General features: G+C 41.3%; 1 protein-coding gene across 1 annotated transcript; it reads right to left on the minus strand.

Moving 5' to 3' along the window:
• Nucleotides 1–18,113: 18,113 nt before the first annotated feature.
• olig3 (oligodendrocyte transcription factor 3) lies at nt 18,114–19,999 on the minus strand. The gene has a single exon (XM_044046221.1). The coding sequence runs from the start codon at nt 19,747–19,749 to the stop codon at nt 18,865–18,867; it is 885 nt and encodes a 294-aa protein (XP_043902156.1). The 5' UTR covers nt 19,750–19,999; the 3' UTR covers nt 18,114–18,864.
• Nucleotides 20,000–20,805: the final 806 nt, after the last annotated feature.

Here is a 20,805-nt window from a genome sequence, read left to right on the forward strand (position 1 = left end):
ACAACATCTATAATTAATGGTTTTCTCCTCAACAAGGGACAAACAGAGGGATGTGTCATTATGAGCCCCGAAACAACGTATGTTTACATTCAAATGTCAACTCCCCTTTACATCTCAGCTAATAATGAAGGGAGCAAAGGAGGAAGTCAGGTGACAATAAAGTGACAAAGGTTTTACCATGCATTCATCGACACAGCCCATTTCTGCCCATCTCTGTCAAACATTTAAATAGAACACAATCACATATCACACAATTCTGAATAAGCCTATCAGGACTCTCTCTGTATCAGTATCTCAGGATGGCAGAGTTTTTTTGTGTCTGTGGGTGAGAGTGAGGAGCTTTAATTTTGGAAGGAAAGCAGAAGAATAACAGCTAAAGGGGAGACAACGAGACGGCAGAAAATAGTTGGAATATGGTCCTTTCACAAAGTTCTGCAGGTTCACCTGAGGAGTGGGGAGAGTTTGCTATCACTGCCTGTTTTTTGGGCTGAAAATGCCAAGAAGCACCCATGAAAAGTGCTCATAGTTGTAGAACTGTCCCTCTGTAGGGCTGCAGCAGGAGAATGTTTGTCTTTCTTGCATCAGCGTCTCTGTCGCTCACTGCAGAAGCTTGTTCATGCCTGCTGTGACGACCCTAAGTGGGCGGGGTTGTGTAGGTGTGCCTCTCTCCCTTTCTCTCTGTTTTACACAGGTAGGCAATCAAGCCTATGCATCGCAGGTGTGTGCAGTTACCAAGGAGGCGGGGCTGTGCCTTTAAAGACCAACAGTCCAGCCGTGCTCTCGTCTCTCTCACCATTTTCAGCCTGCAGCTCACATTGTTTTGTTCTTAGTTTCACATACAACGCTCACACACATCCATGCACCTGCATTTACAACTGATTCACCTGATTACAGATATAGGTTATATTTGGTTTAGATTATTATTTTGATTATGAATAAATGTTAAATTGCCGGCGTCTCTCTTGTACCTGTCATTTGACCCAGTCTTGACACAGTTTAAACTTCCAGCAGCTGAGCTGGAAGAGCTGTAGAGTGTTACAGTTGGGTAAACTATCTGGAAAAATACCTAAGCCAGTACAGCTGGCAGTGTTAAATTCCCTCAATCCCTTCAACATTCATAATAAGGTTAATTTACCACAAAACACAATATTTCCCCCCAAAAAGCAAAGAACTCTGAAACAGGAATGACACAATACTGTACATACTTTTTCAGTGCCACTGTGAACCAACATAAAAAGAATTGCTTAGAGGTTTCTTTGTCACCTCGAGTGCCCCCGACACTTGCAATGAAACAACTAATTCTGCTGTTGTTATTAGGACAGTTTCCACGTCAACGTGTGGTCCCAGAGGGCAGATAAACAAGGATGTTATCTGCTGCTAACTGTAATTTGGAGGACTTGTTTTTATAGAAATAGTTTTGTCTCTCCCACAACTCTCATTTTTGTTTCATTTTCTTCATCGTGCTGGAATATAAAGCTTCAGGTGATCATCTCAAACACTGAGCCCCTGGAGAACTTGGTGTTTAACTACTCGCATTCATTCCAACAGCTGTTGCCAGTTCCCTCCTCCTACTCAGGCCCTCTGCTAACCAGCTGCCTTGCAGAGCCCAGTAAAGCATAGGGACGAAGTGCCAGCTTGTGTCATCTGCCTTTTACTTCTGCAATACTGTAAATAAGAGGGTGTGTGTATAATTAGATGAATAACTGTTGTAATATGGAGTTTTTCTTGTTAAAATGTGTGCGCCTTGGGAGGCTGGCCATGTGTGTACTCTCGCTAAACTAGCGCACAAACATACACACTGTGTTCCTTTGTCTGCACGTGTCTGTTTGCTGAATGTATTCGCCAGTGTTTTCACATGTACAATACGTATTATCTGCCGGACAGATGGGAGCTACATGCGTGTGAACAGCTAGGGACTTGCTCCCTGTCTTCTTGGTTTGCCAGCACAGACTGAACCAATACCTCGAGACTTGCAGGGTCCAGCTTCGGTCTGAGGTCAACACATGTCGGCGCTGGCGCACATTCACAGATGTGTTGTACAAATTTAAGAACAAATGGCAGCTATTTTTATTATTATCATTTAATCTTTTTTCTAATTTTAAAGTGCAGTGCTTGTAATTCAATTATTGAATGCATTAAACCCTCTCCGTACTTTTGTAGACGTAAACATGAACTCATGCGAGTGCTCATTTTACGTAGAAGACAGAAGATGAGGTGTCAGTTTCTGTGAACACACATTCATGTCAAAACTCTGATACGGGTCCGGTGTCCCACTCACAGTGCTTGTTATTTACATTGATTTAAAATGTAAAGACAATTAACTTAAATTTGCATTAAATATGGGTATATGCAACAGATCATTGGAAGTTTTGGTCTTTCATTTTTTAGTGTTTTGTAAAATGAGGGACCTGCTCCTCGTCTATAGGCTCTGCTTACATCCATGGGGAAATTTGATGTGCGACAGGAGACTTTGACCAATCAGAGGGCAGCTCGGAGAAGGAGGACACTCCTAATGGCTGTCCTGCTAAGCAGCTGCATACAGTATATGTACCAGATTGGTTACTCTTCTTGCATTGGCCACAACTGCATACAATGCAAAGCAGTTAAAGTAACTCTATGTGGTACAACAGCACCACTGACCTCTGAAGCAGGACTTCTAATTTATAAATTTACTTCTAATAAACAAATCAAAATCATCTTGGAGCCATTATTTGAAGGTTGAAATCCACTGAAAGACATTGCATTGCTTTAAAAAGTGAAAGAGTCTAAAAGCAAGTTGGAAAATAGATGATAAAACAGAATATGTGTATCACTATCAGCTAGGCCTTCAAGGCTTTTACAGAGATGGATAGATTGCTTTGGGTTATTTATATATATATGTATGACCGATGTTGGGGAAAATTACTTTTAAACTTTTAAAGTAACTACTTACATTTCAAAATCAATGAATTTAAGAAAACTAGCTACTGGTACCTGTGAACTTGTAATGCTTAATTTCAAAACACATCACTTACCTTCCAGCTTTCATCTACTGTAGTGGAAGGATCAATCCAGTGCACTGTCATGCCCATTAATCTCTTCTCCAAAGGTTTTTCAAGCCCTAAAATGCCCTTTTCAGGTCTTTGTCAGTGGCTGGGCAAGCTTCTGTCAACAGTAGCTACTCCTCCACCACCACCGTAACTTGCTCCAATTCTGTTAATCTCCATCATGTTGCCAGCATTCACAAGGTCAAAATGATTTGTTGTTTTGGGGTTATATGGCACCACTGCTGCTGGCATCAGCATCCTCCAACCATTGATGTGGAGTTTCTTGCTTTCATCGTCAAGTTCAAGATAATGTGAAGACTTCCAAGTTAACGCTGTCTGTTTTAGTTTTCCATGTACATCCATGGTTCAGTCCTCTCAACGGCCAAGTTACTGCACACAAGCGCAGTGATACATCCACAGCACGCAGCCAGGTGTCTACTGTACTTACTTATCTGCCATAAGGTAGTGGAGAAACTGAAACATTATTTTCTTGTGGTAAAAAAAAAGCCAGTTCCATGTGACGATAAAAAATAACCTAAGCTAATTCTCCTGAACAGATTTTCATGTGTGAAAAAAGCACATCAGCTTCATCAGTACAAATACATCAAATGCTAAATGGTTTGTATTTATATAGTTCTTTTTTATTCTTGACCACTCAAAGATGTTATACACTACAGTTTTTATCCTCTATCACTCATCTTTCATACCCCTTCACACGCTGTCGGCACATGTGTCAGGAATAACATGGGATTAAGTGCCCATCGGACACTATCGACTATGTAGACTACCGGAGCCGAGAATCAAACTTTCCAGTTGAAGGATGACTTGCTCTACCACTCATCCATCGTTTCTGATTATCTCTTTGTATAGTTTTTTTTATTATGAAGTCCAAAAACATTCGGGGGATTGGATACCACCATCAAACATACAAAGCCACGTAAGCAGAGCATGTGTTTGATTTGAATCTTCTTATAGCTAAAGGCCCACATAATCCGTTTCCCACGCCACATTACTGATGATAAAGAGGCTCCATTGCTGTGTCATTGTGACTTTGAAACATTTGTTCCCTTTACGGATGCTTCCATGTTTTTGTCGTGGAAGCTCATTCGGCTACGTGGCGTCGGCTGAACGAACACAACAGTAATATCACAATAAAGTCTTCCTAAAGGAGCAAATGTCTTATACTGCTAATGTGGAAGCCTTCATTTTAAATTGCAATACATTTGTTTCATGTTGTTTCAACACCTGCTGAGTCACTGGAAGCTCTCTCTCTCTCTCTCTCTCTCTCAGTGCTGTGTTCACTCTTTCCTTCATGGGTCAATTTGTAGTGATAACAAATAAACCGACAGTGAAAAACCAAATGATAGCAAGTAGCAGCAGAAAATACACAGATTAAAACAGGTTGTATACGTAGATTATTATAGAGAACACATTTAATATTTATTGTTTTGGTCGAGTTGTTTTTTCTTTTTATTCCTCTCCCTTTCTCTGAGTCTCCGTAGGGGGTGAGTAAATTGACAGCAGTTGTGATGGATGACCTCCAGTTCACTCTCCTTCTCCTCCAACATCCCTCTTCATCCTTCCTTCTCCTCCTCTCGCCATCCCTCTCCTCTGGCTCTCCTTATCCACCCCATGCATAACACAGCATCTCCTGGTCAGGCCTGAACAGGGGGCCGGTCTGGGAGGCCAGACCCAGAAACAAAGCACTCTCTGCCATTTGAATGTCCTCCCCCCCGGGCTGCTGTCCTCCAGGGAGAGTGCTATCTGCTGGGCCAGGGCTGTTAATAAGCTGCTAATGAGGAAACAGACCTCTATTCTGAGCAAACATCAAGACAGATGGACGCACACGACATGTTTGTTTTAAACTTCCTACTGGTATGACGGATTAGAATGAAGAAGGGCTGTGATTGGTCTGGAGGCTCGTCATTGGTAGCGACTTTTATGCCCCAACCAATAAATAAAATAACACCAGTTTTGTAAAATTAAAGATACTATATTTGTGCATTGGCAGAGGCAGGGAAGGCATTTCACCTGTAAAATATTCCAGTGGTGACTTTGGGTCATCATGTTTTACCTTTTCAATGTGAGCCACAATCAGGAATAACTGGAAAATACCTTTTTTGTGAGTTATAGCTTTAGCTGAAGAATTATAATAGTGGGATGTTGGAAGTGTGAACATGTTACTATTACTCTAGATGTGACCACCTCTAATTACATGTGCAAAAAACCTCCCTTCATACTCCAGCAGCCTTTCTATAATGTTTTAAATCAATATCAATTCAAAAAAATACAGAAAGGGCTATACAATTTTTTTTAATTAATTACTTTCTGGGTTGTTGGAGATCACATAGTAAGTTCAAAAGCTCTTGAACTCAATCAAACTTGTAAATTAAATTGTTTTGTTTTGTTTTGTTTGAATATGTTCAAATAATAGGTGAAGTGAGCTCCAGTCTGCCCAAAACTTTTCAGGGTGACAGTAAAATCAAATCAAGGTGAGGGTGCAGAAAGAGAGAAAATGTGGTGAAAGCGTAACATTACAAATTCCGATTATCACTGTTTGTTTTTGCAGAGTTTTGTGCCACTTTCTCCTCTGTTCTGCAGCCTCCTGTCTCCCAGCTTGTCATAGGAAGTCTCATGCTGTAGAGTCTGCAGGCCAGATGTGATCCAAAGAGCCAAAGAGACAACTTGATGGCATTAAAGACACCAACAGCACTAGGAAGTGTGCCTTTTCAAACTCTGCATTGTCAACTTACTCCAGGTCCATCAGTGCAACAGGAGGACTGACAGAAGATCCACACTCGAGGGTTGCACTGAAAGCCTGTCATCACTGAGACTCAATGGGAGGCCCATGCAGTGCTGACTGTGCCGGGGAGGCAGCCTGGCTGTGTCTATCTGTGGGAGGCATGACAGTCAGGTATTGATATGGATTTCCCTCCAGTAGGCCCCAGTGGAGAGCCTGGCGACTGGTAATAGGCCTCTAATGGGATGACCAGCCCATGGACGGCCTCCTCCGACCCCCCAGCACTCATGGAGAAGAGGAGATGATAACAGATGGAGAAGAGAAAATGCGCTCTTCCTGTTTGATGGACAGACAGAGAAAGGTGGGGATGCTCCACAGGGGGTGGGGTGGGAGTGAGTGACAGTTCTTGGTGGGGCATCAGAAAGTGACATTGCGCTTGGTGCATTTGCTGAGGGCATCACTGACTCTTCACAGTTTAGTTAGGATGAACTCTGCTCAGGACACACCTGCCGTCCACATTACGACAGCAGTGTGGAGCTGAAAATGCTTTTCTGTGTGCTCTGTTTTGGTTTGAACACTCTGAGGCAATGTTTTACACTGGGCCTTTGAAAATGATGACATAGTTGCCCACATTTGTGTCCTGACTGGTTCTTATTATCTATTACACCTGAATAAACCATCACTGACAAAATGTATTATGACAAATTTCACTGCACACATGTTAGAAACATATATATTTAAGATTTTATCCTAGTATATGGGAATAGTGGTTAATATTAGCAATATTTATCTGTATCACACTGAACAATGAAATGAAATTATCATACTGCAAATCAAATTGCAGAAGCAATCGCACATCTGGGAAAAAACATTTTACCCAAATCCTTCAGCCATAGTCCCTATTTGATTATCAGCTATGAGCAACACGCTCCATTAACGCTAATGTTCAGTTTATTTCCAGCTCATTATTGGTTTAACTATACTTCATTTTGTCACACTTAAGCTTCAGCTTCCTGTTTCCAACACCACGCACATACCCAATGTACCTGGATGGTCACATGATATGCATTTTCAGGTGTGTGGGAGCGCCTCAAACTCATTTAAACAGAACCTCTGAATATTAACTGAATACAAACCCTGTTTTCACCATAAAAACTAACTTTCTCTTTAGCAGTGCTGAAACCCCCGTTCAACAGTTTGGCTCCCCAAGTATAAATAAGGGATGATGTTGTGTAACAATACAGAGAGGAAACTGTGATGGAGTGTTGTGTACTATATACTCGACTGCAACAGGGTTGTGGATATCTTGGCTTTCCTCCCTGGTGGTAGTTAGTGTCATGGTTACCAGCTGCTGGAATCCAGTGCAGCATCCAGTGGCTATTAGCGCAACATCTGCTGCAGCCGACACATTCAATATAGCAAATCAGAGCACTGCTGCTTTTATGACATCATGCACTAAAGAGAAACATTATCAAAAAAACAAAAGAAAAAAAACCCTTTCACCTTTTTAATCTACAGAGCAGAGCAATGTGAGCATGTTTGTGTGCATGCTTTATCAGCTCTTCATAGTTACGTCAATGTTCACAAGTGTTTTTGTTTTTTTATCCACATACAGATGTTTACCATAAACTTCAAAACTGTTCCGTGCACAGGGAGAAAACAAAACGGCATTTGGGAGCTACTATTCAGGCTCCTTTCAACCATCAACACCACACCATAAAATAGTAAATATAGTAAACCACAGCCATAATGATTAATTTATGGCCTACTGCTTATCCTGAGAGGATCACATGGGGAAACTAACGCCAATCCATGCTGACATCAAGCAAGAGGCAGGGAAGACCCAAGACAGAACAACGGCAACAGAATAGACACTATTTTCTTCCGCTCTCAGTGTGTTTCAGCTTCTTCTTTTATTTCCCGGTCAAAGCCTCTACTGTAGGTGGGAACTGCGGGACATGCACAGGGCACCTCTGCCAGTTTGAGTCCAATTTAACTCATACATGCAATAGTAATTCAACTCCCAATTGCATTTTCTGGCTGTTTTAGTCTGACTTTGAGAAATTCTATTTAAATGGTTTGTATTTATAGTCTTGGTGGCCACTCAAAGCTGCTTTACACCAGTAAAAGTATGCCAGTTTTCACCCATTCACCACCATTCACTCACTCTTTCACAAAGTGCATCTATGTGTGGCACATTTTTCTATTACTCATCTTTCATTGTATTTTTTATTTTCATTTTATTTCTCCTTTATTTAAGCAAGAAGGGTCCCATTGAGATACAATATCTCCTCTACCAGGAAGTCCTGGTCAATATAGCAGCATCAATAGTACAAATAGTTACAGAGACAAGACAATTTAAGATATAAAACTCACAACAGAATATGAAAGTTAAAAGGAGGTAATTAAAGGAGAGTTAAACAGAAGAGTATACAGGCCACAAGAGTATACAGGCCACACACAACAAGATCCTTAATCTGAACCCCTCAAAAAGGTTATTTAAAACAACATGTTTCTTTCATGACGGTCCATAAAAACGCCTTTGAATGTGTTTAAAGAAGCCAGTCATGAAATTATGTTTTCTAGCATTAATTCATTCATTCCATGGTGCATAGAAGGAGAAAGCAATTTTTTAGAGTTCATTCTAGGAACAAGTCCAGTGGTAGACCTGGTGCTGTAGTTGCTGATGTGATATCATAAAAGGCTAGAAATATAGTTTAAGGCCGTGATAGTAAAAAAGCAGCATATGCATTTTAATTTTTCCACAAAGTGTATTGCAGTGTGATATACTGAGTAAGATAACAACAGATAAGAACAAACACTACAATTATCTTCCTTGCGATAGAAGAAACCTAGCTTTGGTTTGTCAACATGTACATTAAAAGCCAATATGCCTATTTATTTGTAGGAGGTGACTCTTTTTATACACGAGCCATCCAGTGTTAAAAAAGATAAATTAGCTGTATTGGAGCGAGTGAAGGTCATGTACTTTTTTATCAGTTAGTGCTGCAGTGTTTTAAATAGCCATTCACACACTGCCAACACAGCCATCAGGGGTATCAAACCCCACAACCTTTGTTGAAAGATGCATGTTAGATCAGTTTGATAAATATAGAAAGAGAAAACTATTACAAAGCCATACAACCTATTAGTGTCAATCATTCACTTTCCAAAAGAATGCAACCAAAACTAATGGAAATAAATACACACAAAAATCATAATAATTACATAATAACCACAGTATTACAACATGTCTTCTGCAATACCTTTTATTACTTTAATTATTGTAGAGTAGACCTGTTAATGTCCGGAAGTGTCTGTCTTAATCAATTTTGACTTATGCTGTGATACACAAAAACCAGTGTAGCTATGAGCATGAGATGATTCTCTGGTAGTGGAAAGATAACCCTAACCCAGATAATAATTTTATTAATAATTTAACTGAAACACATAAGACTTAAACATTACAAATATTCAGCAAGGTTGATGAATGGATCATTATATTCACCTACTCTCACTCTCTCTCTCTCTCTCACACACACACACACACACACACGTCCCCCGGCAGATCACTGTGTCCTGTCTGACTGGGTGAGGTCTCAGGGGAGTCATTAAATACAAAGCGTTAACATCTGCCAGACATTACTGTGCCAGAGCAGTTGTGATTTGTCCATATGATGACTCTGGCCCATACAGACGTTGTTTGTATATGCGCACGTGTTTGTGTGTGTGCGCGTGTGTGTGTCCACTGCTGCTGTCACTTCTGGTTTCACACCCGTGATAATGCCTATTTATAATGAGAGCTGTGCTTTCCTCTTGCAATTCTGTCTCTTCACAGTAGCTGCGTTCACACCGAGGAGACATGCAGTTTTCATATTTGTGTTAGGAACCTAAAAACTGTAGTGCATTACATTAAAACATAAACAAATGTCTGTGACAATTTACATAATAAGACAGAGACCTTATGATCTTAAAGGGAGAAGGGAAATCCAACAGTTCACATGAATACTACTACTACTACTAATAGCCTCACAACTGGATCTGGATCCTGCAGCCCAGGGATCACAAGTACCTGCAGACTGAGGACACATGTAAAGAGTGAAAGAGAGGACAGGGAGGGAAAAGCTCAAACTAGGGGAGAGAAAGTGTGTTAGTGTCAAGTAATAATGTGATATTCATGCTCTGAGTGTGAGGGAGTAAGTGTGAGTGCTTCACAGGAGTTCGCCCAGCAGTCTAGTCCTATAGTGGCATAACAAAAGGAAAGTTTATGTTTTTCCCTGAGCCACCACTTACTATATGCTTTATCAAAAAGGAAGTCTGACTTCAAATACAAAGACGTGGTTTGCCTCACGAACCAACAATGGAGCTGGTTCCACTGAAGAGGAGCCCGGTAAACGAAGGCTGTGCCTCCCACTCGACTCTTACAAGAAGTGCCCACTAAACATTTACTCTGACTTGTGTAGTGCGTGCACGCGTGCATGTGTGACAGAACTGACTATAAAATGTTTTTCCTGTAGGTTAAGCTTTAGGTCGTAACACCATAACACCATCCCAATGCAATTCAGTTTGTCTGAGGACATGCAACAAGGTATAAAAGTCTCAAACCAGCTGTCACTCATGGACAGATTTACACTACCCTGTATTTATAAAGCCCACAATGCAAATATTATGCAATGATGTCACGAATATGCAACATTGACTGTATTGAAACCCCTTGGCACCAAGTTGTGGACCGTCATCAATGTATTCATAGTGTCCGGAATGGGAGTGTTTGAAGAGAAAATACTCTTATTTGCACTTTTAAGAAGATCCGTACCAATTGTACTCAAAGGTTCTCAAATTATGGTCTATGGATTGGGGGTTAGTGACAAGTCTCTACATATTATATATTAGACAGCTAAGGAGCTTTAGATGTACCAACACACTTTCCTTCGAGTGTCATTATTAAATGGTTGTGGGCCAAAATACCACCCTTTTTATTGTAATAAGGTGAAGTATTTGGATCCCGGGTTCCTCAATTAAAAGTCCTTTTAGATTCAACATAGTTAAATACAGCTTAATTGGATGTTTCTGTCACAAACCTTTATTTTGAGGGGGCATCCATTACATTACATATCAGCCATTTAGGAGTTTAAAACAATCAGAATATGAACTATGCATGGAAAATCAAATTACACATTTCTTACTTTCCACCAAATGGCCCATTTTAATATCAGTGACCATGAGTGACCTCCTGTGTAGCATTGGTCTGCTTTTACACTCATTAAAAAAATAATAATCAAGGAGCATTTCTTTCTCACAAAATAGATCAGCATAAACAGAGATTTTACTCAGATTTGTTTGGTATATACATTTGGTGGGTCCCACTTTAGGTAGTTCCTGCTTTAGAGTTTCATTCAGGCCACACACACACACACACACACACCATCTCTGAGGTGATAAAAAGTGTATCTTTTTCCGTGCCCCCTCCCCACCAGCAGCCACCCACATCCAGAGCGTCAAAAACATGTTATTACGCATTATTACACGTTTGTTTGTTCTCCAACAAGCTGCCTGGGTGTTGTTACCGTAGATTTTGATCAAAACCACCAACTGTGACGGAGTCCGCCTGGCAGCGCCATCAATGAGGTCCGAACATGCCAGCTGAATCGTGGCCAGAGGGAGGAGGCTAATGTCTGCTTGAGCACAAGCGCCAGCTCACGAAGAGGGTTAGCTCGCAGACTAACGCCTGGGTTAAGAGCAGTGCCAGATCGCATGCTCAGAGTCAGACCTGAGGAGATGTAATGAGAAAGTTAAAAATCCTCAGAGGAATCTTAAACGTGACTGACTTACTTTGTTGGGAACCTTTTTTTAGATCCGTCCCTGTCAGATCATCTGGTTCTGTCAGAGTGAAGGAACATCTGGACAAAGTGAACGAGAGTGGAGAGGTCTGGTGTCTGTGTTGCTTCTGCTGCCAACTGATGGATGATGGACAAAGGTTAGATGAGCTGCAGGGTGTAACTGTGGGCTCATGCCAAGCCACGTACCTCCAGTTGGAAGGGTGTCATGTCTGTTTTTACACTGCTGCTAACTGCTTTTAGTGATATTCCCCAAGGCCCATTTGAATCCATCTTATCGTGTTCAATTACAGAAGAGGGACAAGCTGCAGAAAACTCACTTTTAATACAGCGTCTGTCTCTCCCTCGCTCTCTGTTCTGTTTTAGTGTCACCACTCGGGGCAGTATGGTTAAGCACTGGTTCTAAGTTCAATCCCCAGTTGAACTAGGACCCTCCCTCTGATAGGCCGGTGACCTCTCTAACGTGTAATCCAGCCCGTCGCCAAGTGTTAGCAGGGATTGGCTCCAGTTCACCCAAGCGCCCCTCAAAGGATACGTGCTTTAAATAATGGATAAATGGATGTCAACGCATGTAACACAAAAATCTGTACATAAGCAGCCCCTTTCTTTTTATTATGCTCCATCTGGTAACACTTAACACCACAGTGTAGTAACAACATGGTAGCACTTTGTAATTGGGAGGTAATATTACAGTACTAACCTATTTCTAAACATGTAAAAATAACAATGTGGTTATGAGGAGATCATTTTACAGTAATACCATGTAACTTCAAAAGCAACCACCTTTACATGAAAATGTTTGGTGAGCAACATTAATCACATGTATCTACTGTTATTGCCAATGTATTACTACAGAAATGAAACAGTACTGTACTACAGTACTGCACTGTTACTGTACTACAATGTGAACACAGTTTGCAGCTTTTACTGTGAGCTTCTACACAATATACAGTATGTGCATCAATAATGCTACACCACGATACAATATGAAATGATGCGATACACATTATTGTGCCTGTGGGAAACTTTGTTTTACATCACAATCAATAAATAAATACACATATCACAGTTAGTAATTAAATAAATAGAATACAAAGAATATAAAAAGTCTTGATTTGTTTCATCTTTATACCAAAGATGAAAACAGAGCAAAGGGATGTCACTTAACTCTAAGAAGATATATTGTAATTTATATGATTAATGTTGTAATTATCCATGTATTCATGTGTTAAAATAATATAAATAATTACCCTGATACACAGAACGATCGACTAAACTTCTCTGTTCTGCAGTGAAAGTGAGTTTACTGTTTTAATGACCATAAATCATTTAATGGCATTCATGTTGCCTTCAAAGCCCCTGTCCAAAAAAAGAAAAAAGAAAACTTGGTCCACATTCAAACTCCCTTCATTTCAAAAAAATGTGTCCCTTCTTTTCATTTAGTTTTTACTGAAGAAACATAATCAAACACTTAAAAAACAACAAAAAAAAAATTGGACCAAACCACACAAAGACGTGGTCTGATCTCTCTATTTGTGTTTGTGTTGTCTGTTCTTGGCTTCAGTCGAGGCGCGGCCTCCGCACGACCATGTTTCACTTTGTTGACCGACTCCTCCTGCTGAGATGGGACTGTGACCCAGCACTGTGCCAGACCCAGCGCTGACACACACTTCAACACACACATATACACGACATTTCCTATATGTAACAAATAGCCAGAATATATATATATATATGATTATGCTCTCTTTTGTTCACTTTTCCCTGTGGCATCGTGATGAGAGAGAGTCATATTTAAAGCATGTGGTAGCCAGAGATTCAGACAGATACATTCTCACTAACATCTGCTCCCATGGTCTGCTCGACTTCCACGTATGCATGTACAATATAGACCCACACACACACACACACTGTGGTTCATCTATAGTGGACAATCAAGGACAGTTGGTTTTGAGCAGTGTCAGGACAGTTAGACTCTCACGGGGAGTCTCCAAACTGCAGGCGACTGGCACGCAGACAAACACTCAGAGAGCACATTTACGGCCAAACATTGAACGCCATCTGTCAGTCACTGTAGGAGGATATTACTGCTGATATACACACACACACACACACACACAGACACACAGGCACGTGCATTGCTCTGTGGCTTAATCTGTATTTATTACACAAAACTCACATCAAAATGGGTTTTGTATGTGGACTAAACAAAGTGTGTTCTGTGTGCAAAGATGTCTGTGTGTGCACACTTTAAACCTGTCCGTTCTGTCAGGAAGGTTGTTGTGAGAGTGCTGCACGGTTGACAAATGTACATGACGTGTATTTAATGCTCCGTAATTAGCCAGATGCCTTGATTTATTTGAGTCCAAATTACATCGTATAAAATTTACAAAAATATATTTAAAAAAAAACACAGAGGAGAAGAGAAACAAGTGAAACCTTTGTATTTTATGAAAACTATTGTGGATATTTAAGTCAAGTGACTTGATAAATAATCATTGTATTACAGGATAATTATGTTAATAACATAAGAGTAATATTGTGACAAAGCTACAAATGTAGACATGTGTTAATGCATCACAGTGATAATGAGATATGATGACGTAAGAGGAACATTTCATTCACTTAAGTAAACTTTTGTTTTAATGATGATTTTTATTTAAAATCTAGTGTTATAGAAATGTCTATGTTTCCATTGTTTCATGATATAAAATCATAAGATCAGCCTGAAACAAGAACAAATAGTCATTCTGCGGCTCCATCTTCTCACAATATGATACAATATGATACACATTACAAAGGAAGGCTCAGTGTTGCTACATATGTCAAAATTCATCCATCGATATACAATACGATGCGATACAATACAATACTATATACGATATACGATATACGATATACAATATGATACCATACAATACGATGCGATATCACAAGTAATGATTAAACAAATTGAAAAAGAATCAAGAGAAAAATAAATATCCTCGTGTTTTGGTCTTTGAGTATTTCACCAGTGTACTTTGATTTAAGTGAACTTTTTTGATGATGAGAGCTTCATTCAAAATCTGTGTGTTTCCATTGTCTCATGACAACAGATGACACTACCAGCCTGAAACAATAACACACATGGATGTCATTCTGCGGCCCCATCCTCTCACTTACCGCGACCCTGCATGGACAAAGGAAAGTGTCAACAGCACCTCTCTAACTGCACAATTAACATGCAAATGAGCTCCGGCGCTAATGGCAATGGCAAAGCGCTCTTATGATGGAAATATGCTTTCTGTTTTGGCAGTATGGGTTAAACATTAGTCTGTGGCATCAGCTGAGGATAGGAGGGCCGAGGGCCCCGGGGCCTCCCTGAGGGCACAGAGAGAGAGAGAGAGAGATAAAGAGAGGTAGACTAAGAAGGGGAATGGCCTCTGCACCTGCTTTACTGACATGACTATTACAGAGAGAGAGCGAGAGAGAGAGAGAGAGAGAGAGAGAGAGAGAAAGCATGACCAGGCGGTTATAATCAGCCTCGTTCAGGCTGTCAGCTCGGTCAATAACTTATCCCCTCAACTGCTTTTGTTCTAGTAGCAGCTCCACTGATGCAGCCCCTTATTCAACTGAAATTTATTTTCAATTGCTGCCCTCAGGCATCGGCCCCGCAACAGCACACTGAGCGAGAGAGTAAACAAACCAGCACAACACTTCACTACACACACACACACACACATACACACAGGCAGGCAGGACTCTTCTGACTCGATGCGACATCTCATCTGCAGCAGTTGCCAAATGAGATGTTTATACAAACCCTGGAGTTATGAAAGCCTTAAATGCAGCTACTGTTTGTACATATCTGACTAAAAGGCCTTATAGCTGCGGCGCTGTAAACTCATATCTGTGCTAGAGCTGGCAAGCATCTGCTATTGTGTTTTAACTGATGCTGCTTTAGAGGCAATGGTGATTTTGGGGGCTGATGTTTTGGAAAAAGGCAGCTCTGTCACAGTGTGTGTGTGTGTGTGTGTGTGTAGGGGGTGAAGAAGAGTTGATCAAGTGTGTCCAGTAACAGGTGTGTGTGTGTGTGTGCTCTGAAAGAAGACCAGACATTTTTCAAGAGGGTTCATTCAGTGACTCTACTCCAGATTTATGTAGGATTTATATCTGTGTTGTTACTTTTTGTTATATTATAACAGGCATTGTAGACAATTGTGTTTAAATCGAGGCACAGTCCCTGAGGCTTCTCAACTTTGCACATTTCCTTCACAATTATGCATAATTACTTGACTCTCACTTTCACACCTTTGCATTTATTGGCTTATCTTTTATATGTATGCAAATTTATGGATCTCAATATGTTCTTCTACAGCAAGGACAGTTATATGATGCTCGGAATGGGTGTCCCTTCTGTCCTGTTGCACTGTATGAGCTCCAAGTTTCCTTACAGTGATTTGACAACTTGTTTATTTTGGCTCATTTATTCTTCAGTTCACACATGAGCCTACTCTTGTTTTCTTTGTATTGTGTGTGTGTTTTTTTGCCTGCTGTAGATTTTTAGTGAAGAGACTCTGTGGAAAGGAAAAGTGGAAATAAAAGGCTTTTACATTTACATGTGAAACAAACATTTCTTTTTACTTGGTGGTGCTGCTATCTATCTATCTATCTATCTATCTATCTAGTGATAGCAAACAAGTAGTCTTTTTATTGTTAATATCTTTCTATATTGTACTGGAAATGTATGTTTTTTATTTATTATCTTTACTGTCCAATCTTATCTCATCTGTCTTATGAGTCCTATATGTTTTATGGGAGTGAAAAGATTATACACTTCCAGCATAAAGCAGCAAACATGATTCATGATAGAGCATGATTTGCATTTGTCTTGTGCTCATTATTTACATGTGCCTGTCTGTTTTTTTGTGGATTACTTACAAATGATCCCCTGCATGAATGTAGGAGAGCTTGATGGCAGCAGCAGCAGCAGCGTCAGTGGCGGCAGCAGCAGTTGTCTCTGCTTCACTCGGCTCCTAATTAGCCAGAATTAAGAAGTATTTCTCGGCCCATTGAAGAGTCCATTTCCTTTGAAACCAGAGCATAATAAACCTTAAGTAATTACCCCAACTCATGACTATTAACTCGCAAACCGCCAGCTTCCCTTGACAACATCCTCCTCAGTGTTGTGTGGTTAAAAGGCCATTGCAGCTACCCAGCTATTTACATCCCATCTGGCAGCCTGCGAGCGACAGACTCATTCCTAAAGACAAAAAGAAATGTAAAATGAACTCTTTTCACTCAGCTCTCAACTGAGCCACAGCACAACTTGTGATTCTTTCCCCCAAATAAGTTACAAAAGGGGGTTTCTTCTCCATTTCTTTATTTCTTTTTTTTTTTTAATCCAGGCACTCATTTGCATGCGCTGAGGCCGAGGAGGGAGCTCTGAATGTATAATCTTCTGCGTTTAGTAGCCTGTAATCCCAGCGCCTTTCTGTGATGGGGTTTTCTCCTCGTGGTCCCCCATGAACAATTAACTTGTAATCTCCACAAACATACATTCTGTCGCTGCAGAGATGAGACGCACAAACACCCAAGGGACGCGGCGGACAAACTGCTCTGCGCTCCCCACAGCGGATTCACTTTCTCTCTGCTACAGAGAAACAATTCAGCCGGGCTCCATTAGGCTGCGGCCCAGTCCTTCATTACATTTCATTTCATTTCATTTCATCCTCGTACGTTCCCCCTTTTTCCAAAAAAGAAAAAGAAAAAAAAAAGACTCTTCTCTGTTCGGAAATGTTGTCTGACCATCGCTATGTTGTGAAACGTGGAGCCTTTTTACGCACAGGCTAAAATATTGGAAAAAAGAAATTACCTGCTCATAAAATATCAGGTTTGATTTTTTCATTTTCATAATTGTTTTTAAATAGTTTGTAGTTGCAGAATAAATGACCTACAGCCCTCAGCTTTTCTCTCCACTTATTTTAACTGTGTTTTGAAAAATGTTTGTACTGATTTAAAAAAATTAAATCAGTAAATAATTGCTGTTATTTCTCATGTAGTTTATATGAACATGTCATTTTAATTATTTACACAAAATGTCAGTTATCCGAGTGATTTTCTTTCACTCACTTTTAAAGTGAACAACATATTTGACAATGTCATGTTAAAATCAACTTGTTTTTTTTTTCGAATCTAACCATATTCTTTTATTTCCATATAATGTGATGAAATAAAGGGAATTAGTGACTAAATAAAAACAGGTATTGACGTTTTTTATTATAGTTTATGTTGCACAACTCTAAAATATGATTCAATATGGGAAAAAAATATTGTGAATGAAATCAGAAGAAAGATTGACCTTAATCTGATTTCTGTTTGTGCCGTTATTAACTATAATATCCATCTACGTAATAATAAAACAATTAACCCAGACCTTAGGAAGTGTGATGCAGATAGTGAAACTGATTTATTTAGTGATCAGATATAGGTTTGTTTGTTTTTTTAAAAGGAAAGACAAAAGTGCGGGTGTGATCGATAATTTCAGTTTTATTGAAACTCCATCCAGGGACGCTGGGCGATAATAAATATTTCATTAGTCATCAACAATGTACAAAAATAAAGACACGGGGTCTCTGAGCATAACAAATTCAATTCAGCAAAAAACAACCATGCTGTGACAACCATGCACAAATAAAATACAGAATTAAAACCTGAAAAGAAGAGCACGAGTGAACAAATAATGACTTACAAAATAAAACAATCATAAAAGAAATACATCTAAAACTTAGATTTCAATACAAATGTCTTGCCGTGGCAGAAACTTTTAGCCCACACATTTATTTTCATACAGAGAACTCAAGTTTAAAAACAAACAAAAAATCCTTGGTACAAGGCACAGTGAGCATTCTTCGTTTTCACAAAATGACGATACAAAGAAAGAGTCAAATGAAATGAAAATGTTCATGCAACAGCCTCCGTCATCTGTCACACTGTGGCGCGTGACACACACACACACACAGGAGGCTCGTGGAACCTTGTTGCATTAAACACAGAACTTTGTTTCACCATAAACTGGTGAAACAAAGTCATCAGTCGTCATAGAAGTCCTTGTTACAAGGTAGAAAATAACATTGTCTATTTCTCATTTACACCACACAAGAAAACAGACTATTACAGCATGCAGCAGTGAGGCTGAATCCCCATCATCATGCCCTCAGTCAGGTGTCTATTTACAAACATGTCAGTCCATGCGCGTCTGTCACAGCAGACAGTCCGGGCATCATTTCATCCCGTCCTTGCCCTCCCCCGTGAGTCTCGTGAGGCCGGTGGAGGTGATGGGGATGTGCGTGGGAGGGGGAACCTGACAGATGGTGCAAGGACACGGCAGTCCGGCCCAGTGCTGGAAGCCGGAACCCAGCTGTAAGGCCGGGGGCGCAGCCGGGGAACCTTTCATCAGGGAGTGTGGTGCCCGGATAGAAGTGAGCCCCGGGAGCGCGCTCGACAGAGTGGAGGATGTGGAGGTGGACAGCGCGCTCCCGAGGAGAGGATGCACCTGGTGCGCTGCTGCTGCTGCGGCAGCGGCGGCGGCGGCTGCAGCGGCAGGGCCCCCGGAGTGTCCACCGGCGCTGGCGGGGTGCGCCACGGTGCCGCAGTGGAAGGCCGAGTGTTGGCCGCCGTAAATCTCCCCCACCAGCCGCTTCATCTCGTCCAAGGAGCTGGTAAGCATCAGTATGTAGTTCCTGGCGAGAAGCAGCGTGGCGATCTTGGACAACTTCCGCACCGAGGGCCCGTGCGCGTAGGGCATCACCTCGCGCAGGCCGTCCATTGCCAGGTTGAGGTCATGCATGCGCTTCCGTTCCCGGCCGTTGATCTTGAGACGGAGCTGGTACATTTCCTCCTCGGTGACTTGTTTCTTCAGTTTGTACTTGTTGCTGCTGCTGCTACTGCTGCTGCTGCTGCTGCTTCCCACTGACTTGGGGTCTCCGGCGAGCAGGTCACTGCTCATCTTCTGGCGCAGTTGCTCGCTCTGCGTGGAGGAGGACACGGAGGAGCCTACGTGGAGGTGGTGGAGGTGATGGTGATGATGTGGGAGGTGGTCTCGGAGAAACATGCCGTCCATGCCCGGGGAAGAGGCTCTGCTGCTCGGGCTGGAGTCTGAATTCATTTTATGGGTTCTCTTCCAAGGTTGTTGGGTAGGAGGTCGCTTCCTGGCTTCCTCCCTCTCACTCTGACTGTCACTCTCTCTCCTCCTCTGTCTCCTCTCCCTTCTCTCCCCTCACTTTCTCACTTTCTGGCGCGTAAGTGGCTCGAGTCACCTTATGTTGTCCGTATCCCAGGTTCCGTCCTTCAATCACATCAGTGACCACTTCTTCTTCTTCTCTGCGCCTGGCTCTCTCGCTCTTTCTCTCTCTCTCTGTTTGTGTGTGTGTTTCTGCGGTGAGGAGGACGCTGTTAGAGGGTATTTATACACGCGGGCAGACAAAAGCGGCTTTCCTATTCATAACGCCTCGTTAGGAGGATGACGTGCCCGTTAAAAAGGGGGCGGTGTGCTTTGACTGTCCCGGTGACCACGGTGCGCAACCATTCACTGCTATTGTCAAAACACTGCTGGAGGCCACAGCTTCTTCTCTTCTCTTCTCTTCTCTTCTCTTCTCTTCTCTTCTCTTCTCTTCTCGTTCTCTTTTTGTAGTAAAACTTAGAAAAATGTTAATAACGCCTTTTATTTTCCCAACAACAGAAACTAGATTTAGTCTGGTGCGCATGCATGCTCAAGTTGAGAAAATCTATCTTTTCTTTCTCTCACGAAATTTTATTTTTACTCAAAAAGTCATATAAAATATTTTTTCCTCCAATTTAATTTTTGCAGCAGCTGGGGAAAAAACTTCCGTCTGCTGCGTATTATGTGCGTAAATTACGCACAAGAGCAATACATCAGTGTAAAATGTCTGTTTTTAAAACAAGTTTTGATCTAACGGTCTTGAAAAAGATGCTCCATTCCTCCTCTTCATCTCTCTCTTTCCCTCTCTCGCCCTCACACACAAACACACACACACACACACACACACACACACAGTAGTGTGTATGTCCACTGACACCAGAGGTCCCCGCGCGCGCGCTTCAGCCGCTGCATCACAGTTTCCTGAGGGAATGACGAGAAATGGTGAAGGGGGAAATTGTTTTCCCATTCAACGGCGGCTCCTGTCCTGCTGCAGCAGGGGAG

The sequence above is a fragment of the Solea senegalensis genome, linkage group LG15 (assembly GCF_019176455.1).
Source record: "Solea senegalensis isolate Sse05_10M linkage group LG15, IFAPA_SoseM_1, whole genome shotgun sequence".
In the NCBI taxonomy this organism is placed as follows: Eukaryota; Metazoa; Chordata; class Actinopteri; order Pleuronectiformes; family Soleidae; genus Solea; species Solea senegalensis.

Bases quoted from the DNA above. Each gene is read 5' to 3' on its own strand.
- olig3 (XM_044046221.1), bottom strand. From the start codon at position 19,749: ATGAATTCAGACTCCAGCCCGAGCAGCAGAGCCTCTTCCCCGGGCATG.